General features: G+C 52.6%; 1 protein-coding gene across 4 annotated transcripts in view; it reads right to left on the reverse strand.

Annotated features, from left to right (window-relative positions):
* Positions 1–6,000, reverse strand: part of SAMD4A (sterile alpha motif domain containing 4A) — a 98,012-nt gene extending 92,012 nt beyond the window's left edge. The window contains exons 1-2 of one of the 4 annotated variants that reach the window (XR_013774538.1): positions 5,736–5,969; positions 4,903–5,496 (exon numbers count right to left, since the gene is read on the reverse strand). Coding sequence is in view for 2 of the 4 variants with exons in the window: in XM_079307839.1 (XP_079163965.1) it covers positions 4,903–5,098 (196 nt within the window). In the remaining 2 variants the exon portion in view is untranslated. Of the gene's footprint in view, positions 1–4,902; positions 5,497–5,735 lie in introns of all 4 variants that reach the window. The other 3 variants (XR_013774539.1, XM_079307839.1, XM_079307838.1) reach the window with 3 other exon arrangements.

A 6,000-nucleotide genomic window follows, 5' to 3' on the forward strand; every position in this document is an offset into this window, starting at 1 on the left:
TTTGCAAACAAAACCTGGGAGAGATGTGTGGCAGCAGGTCAAGCACCAACAGGCAGGTTAAAAGCAAGAGTCTAACAGCTCAGCAGATCTGAGGTTTGCCCAGGTCACCCAGAGCTGGGGCTGTCCCATCCCTGGAAGTGTTCAAGGCCAGACTGGATGGAACTCTGAGCAGCCTGGTCTGGTAGAAGCTGCTCCTGTCTGAGAGGTTTGAAGAACATCATCTTTGGTCCCTTCCAAGCCTTCTGTAATTCTGTGATCTCTCCATTTAGGAGTCCCAGCTCCTAATTTTTAATGAGCAGAGCTGGCAGGGCAGATCACATCTCTCTCCAGGCAGAGACAAGTGTGTGGAATGACCACACAATGCCAGTGTCCAGCCCTGCACTTGGAATTCCCAGTCACTTCCAGTAAGCACAGGTAAGCACCTCACCCCATCCTCCTCCTGGGCTCCTCCAGTCCCACTGTGTGACAGCCCAGTGATGCCCTCACACAGAACAAGGACATTTAAACCAGAGCTCAGCATTACAATGCAATTGTAAGCCAAGAAAAAATTTTAAAAATGAGAAACACCTTCAAATTGGACACTGGGATGATCTGCCATCAGTGGGGAGCACTGGACATAAACTATAAAATTTGCACAGGGCAGGGATAGCAGCTTCCTGATGGGCTGGGACACTGTCTGTGGTTAGGGTGAGAGCTAGAGCTGGAGCCACAGGGAGCTAAGGATATAAGCAGCAAGGTCTGCAGGAATATGTAATACCTTTTAATAGACCAGCTGGTACAGTTGGGGAAAAAAAAAACCCACAACCACACAAGCCCTCCTTTGAGCTGGTGCACCTTCATTCCTGGCCATTTTTTCCAGCTGCATCACTTGGTCTATTAAAAGACATTATGGCTCCCTGCAACCCTTGTCTCTTCCTTTGGCCAGTCCTTCTCAGGATGAGGAATCTAGGTCACCCTGATGCTCCCCTTGTGATATCTGACAGCCTGATGAAATGAAATAAAGATTTGGGCCCTAACACATGGAGCAGTTAATGTCCTGTGCACAGGCCAGAGAAAGCTTGTTGTCCTTTAAGGCTAAGAACTCAAAGCTGTCACTGCTTCCATCAGTGCATGTGGGTGTTGGGACACCTGGAGGACCTACAGGAGTCTTTGGGCACTTCTATCAACCTTGCAGGAATGAGGAAGCCAGGGCTGGTGTGGTGGGATGTGAGACTGCTTTGGGAAAACACCACAGAGGGATGCTGGAGCAGATGAAAGCAGAAGCACATTCTGCACTCAGAGCCCAAAACCTATGGGTCATGTTTAATGGATACAGCCCCCACATCTCCTCAGTGGGTGTGCAGCCCACAGGGCAGCCCCAGCCAGCACCCCTGGGTGCCCCAGGAGCAGCACAGGTCCCATTCTCACCCCACTCCTGCCTGACCTTTCCTGGCAGCTTGGAGGAGGTCGCTGCATCCTGATGGCTCCGAGCAGCTGGGACTGAGGCTGCCCAGCAAGGCCAGGCTGGAAGGAAGGAAGGAAGTTATAGCAGGCTTTTAAATAGTGCTATGCAATACCTGAAACTTCTATTTCTGTGCAGGGATAATATGGTTTCCATATTCTGCTCCTTCTCAGCAGACCAAGCCATTCACGCTCAAATTGAATTAGCAGCAACCCACACTCTTCACCAGTTTAAACCATTAAAGCTCAGTGAAGCCACTGTGTAGGACAGTCCCAAGCTGTACATTTCACCTAATGAAGAATGTATAGATGTCCTTCCAGGCTTGCTTCCCATTCCTATTTCTGAGGGCCATACACAGCTGTACAGAGCAGAGCAGTACTAACGAGGATGGCTTGGCTGTCATTATGAAAATACCCTCACACTTGGAAAAACAGCAAGATGGAACTCCTTTGAACTAAATACATTTGCTTCTCTGAGGCAATTAACTAGTTAAAAAGAGTTATTTTTCTTCCTTGAGTTTTCCCACCACATCTGCCATTCATCAGACCTCTCATCTGGAGTCTTCCAGGCAAGAAACAACCTGGACACCTTTGCTGAAATGGGTTTTCCTCCACGCCTGGTCCACACACTTGGCATTTCTGAGCACAGCACCACCAGTCAGAGAGGATCTCTTGGGACCCCTCCTGATCTCTGTTGTTGGTGACAATAACTCCAAGGATGGTGTCCATCTACCACAGACCCCAGCAGGGCTGCCACCTCCTCCTAAGCATCATCACCTAGGGGCAACATTCCAGTTTTCCCACCTCTCCACAGGGTTGGGACAAGCAACAGATCCTGCACGTACAAAATAACTCAATTCTCACGAGAGCCCAGTGCAATTCCAGCACCTGCTCTAGTGCATTAGCCCAGCATGTCACATTCAGCAGGTGACACCCTTCCCAGACAGCAGATTTCATGGAAAGGGAACATTCCCCTGCCTTAAAGCCCCCACCAGGGATACCAGTAGGGCACCTACAAGCAGGGAGTCACTATTTCCAAGTCAGCAAACACCAGGAAAATGCACCAGGAGCCACCTCAAGTCCCAGCCCGGGTAGGAATCCAGCCCAAATTAGTAATGCAAACACCAGATTCAAAGAGTAACGAAGTAACACAAAGCTCGATGACAACGTTGCTGTTCAGGACTTGGTGTGATTCCATTGCCAGGAAAGTGACAAGCGCCAGACTGCCAAACAGGCGTGGAAGAGGAGAGATTTAAGGAATACAGGTGGTTTTAGGAAGGCAGCACTGACACAGGAGACTAAAAAGGTATTTCCTAACTGAGCCTGGTTACAAATCTCTAATCTTCCCTGCATTGCAACAGGATGGCCTGGCAAAGTGCGTGTCCTGCTCTGCAGGATGCAGGGATATGCCCATCCCATGGGAAAGCCACACAGAGGGAGAGAAAGAGGTGGGAAAGAGGAACTCAACAGATCCAGGTTTTGGCACGGGAGTTACAAATGCCCTGGAGGAAGAGATCCTTTTTGGAAGGCACAGGGAGAGCTCAGGCAGCTCCAGCAAGGGCCAGGCAGGAGGCTGGATGCCAAGCCCTGCACACAGAAATCCCCGCGCCGAGCAAGGTCACCGGGATTACAGGGGCAAGCGGGGATTGCTCGCACGGGTGGAGATCTGCACCCAGCCTCACACCGAGAAAATGCCACCACACAGGCGGCCCTACGTGACTCTGTGCCCAGAACCACTCCAGAGCCCTGTTTTCCTTCACGATTCACCTTTCCTGATGGCAGGAGGCAAATCAACCCCTCCAATTCCAACCGAGGGGACGCAGCTACTGCCAAACCCGCAGGCGGAATGAAAAGCTGAGACACTGATAAAAAAAATTAAAATTAAAAATATATCCCTCACACCAACTCGCAGAGGGAATCACAGCAAACCTGTGCTGAAGCTGGCACGGGAAGCTGCAGATTTATCCAGGAGCAGCCGAAGTTTTGGAGAATGTGTTCCCTCCCGGCCCCCCCGGGGCCTCCCCACCCAAAGGGATGGATGAGGTTCATCCCTTCAGCTGTTTATAAAAGCAGCAGTATTGCTCCCAGACGCACTGGGCAGCATTCCTCCCTCTCATTCCTGCGAGCTATATAAGGGAACGGCCAATTCCAGCCGCGCTCCCCTGCAGCCAGCCCCGATCCCGGAGCAGCTCCAGGCTCGGTTTCCTGCAGGACTTAAATCCGTCCTCGGTGGAACACGGCGCTGCGCTGGACCTTGTCATCAAATGGCAGCACAGGCAGCTGCCAAATCCTGCCGGCTCGGTGCTCTAATAGGGAACAGCTGGAGAAGGACCCTGCATTCCTCCCGCCCCGTCCACACCGGGGGCTCTGCTCGGGATCCGGCCGCAAATTTCCACCCATCACTGACACTGCTCTGCCACGCACAGCCCAAAAACCAACAGCTTCCAGCTCCTGGGATTTTGGTGCTTAGGAATGGGGAGGAGGGTTTGCTTTGCTTTTTATGGGTTGTGGGATTTTTCTCGTGTAGGATTTTCTTTTTTTTTTTTTGAGGTGTTGGAGAAACAGAACTGTGCAGCTAAATGACATTCTGCCTCCCCTAGTGACCCTCAGTGTTATAAAAACTCTACTTTAAGCAACTTGCATCGCTGTGTACATCTACACTTAGGAACACACCCCCCATAAATAAATAGGGGAACACACGGTGCAATTCACACGGTGCTTGTGCCATTCCCATCCTGCTCCAACTCCCATTTACTTTGGAGGAGTTGAGCAACTTGTAATGGCAAATAAATAAAAGAAAAATACACTTTCAGTAGCCACGCACATTTTCTGTCCTGCACCCTGCACGCTCAGTAACATGAAACAGTCCACTCATATTTTCTTAAAGCTCTGCTGAAACACAAGGGGGTATTCAGAGCTGCAGGAAAAAAAATGCGTCCAAACAGGATCTGAATGATGAAATAGGAATTGCCACATTTAACAGGAAAAAAAAAAAATAAAAATAGGATAACCCAGTTGCTCAGACCTTTATACAATAACAGTTCGTCTGAGGTAGCGATGGGCTGCTTCTGCATGTTGCAGAGAGCAAAGCAAGCCACGTTGCCCAAAAGAAGCCTAGAAAATCCAGACTCTACGTGACCTGACTTACTTATTTCACAGGAAACTGCATGGAAGGAGGAAGGGGGGGAGCGGGGGGGAAAGGAAAAAAAAAAAAAACACCACCAATCATTCATGCTACCGTAGTTACACCACGCCATGGAGCGGAGTAGTTTGCTGTGAAAAACCCAACTGAAATAAACCAAACCCCGTTCGGAAAAACAAAACGTGAGCAGAGAAGAACCGAGCCGGGGGGGGCGGGGGGGGGGGGTTCCCAAACCGCACCCGTTCCTTGGGTGCATTGATTTAAAATTTCGACGGCGTTAGAGCAGCGCCCGAGAAGGGTGGCAGCGAAGCAGCACTCACCGGGGTTGTTGGCCTCCCCTTCGAGGATGTGGAGCTCGGTGCAGTCTGCCAGGGAATGCTCGAGGCAGAGCTGGAGGAAGCGAGCCTGGGTCCGGCTGACGCGTTTGAGCAGGGAGAGCAGCGCAACAGTCTGCTCGCACTCGTTCCAGCCCTTGAACCACCCGGCCAACACGCCAACCTGGTCTCGGAACATCATGGTGAGCCGGAGGGACAGCTCTGCGGGGAGAGAATAAATAACCGGGACAGCCTCCCTGCCCCGGCGCCGCTGCCGCCACCGTGCTCGGGTCAGGGGTATTAAAAATAAAAATAATAATAATAATAATGATTAAAAAAAAAATCTCCTTTGCGACGCGAAGGGCGGGTTTGGTTTCTGGACGCGGCTCTCGGCCTGGGCTGGGTTTTGCTCCCTCTCTTCTGGCTTCGGTGCAGCGCTGGATTCCTGGAGGGAGGGAGCGAGGGAGGGAGGGAGGGAGGTGGTGGGGCCAAAAAAACAAAAAAAAAGAAAAAAACTAAAAAAGCCAAAAAAAGGAAAATCCCAGCGTCAGGGCTGCAGCCAGCGAGGGGAACGACCTCCTCCCAGCGGGGGCTTCACACCTGGAACAGAGAGAGGAGGGGGCGTCAGGGGGGCTGCAGGAGGACGAGGGGGAGGATGGAGAGGAAGGCTCGCACTCAGCCCGCTGCCTTCCTCCCACTCCTCATCCAACGCGCATTCCCACAGCGGCACCGCGATCCCCCCACAACCAGCACCGCCATTTGGGGGACCACCCCCCCCCCAAAACCCCCCCAAAAAAAGTTCTCCCCCGCACACACACCCGGTACCAAACCACACTCACCTGACTCATAGCGGCCCCGGCGATCGGGGGAGGAGGGGGCGGCGCGGCGTTTTTAAGGTGGCCGTGCCATGTCCATGGGATGAAAGGGGGGGGAGATGAGGGAAGGAGGCGGGAAAAGGGAAAAGGGAAAGAGGGGAAAAGGGGAGGGGGGGGGACGCGCGCGCGCTCCGCGGCGCGAGACTGAGCCCGGCCGCGCGCCGGGCCCCCGCTCCCCCATGGCGCTCATTTGCATACGGGTGACGTCATCGCAGCGGTGGGCGGGGCC

This window comes from Erithacus rubecula, assembly GCF_903797595.1.
Source record: "Erithacus rubecula genome assembly, chromosome: 6".
In the NCBI taxonomy this organism is placed as follows: domain Eukaryota; kingdom Metazoa; phylum Chordata; class Aves; order Passeriformes; family Muscicapidae; genus Erithacus; species Erithacus rubecula.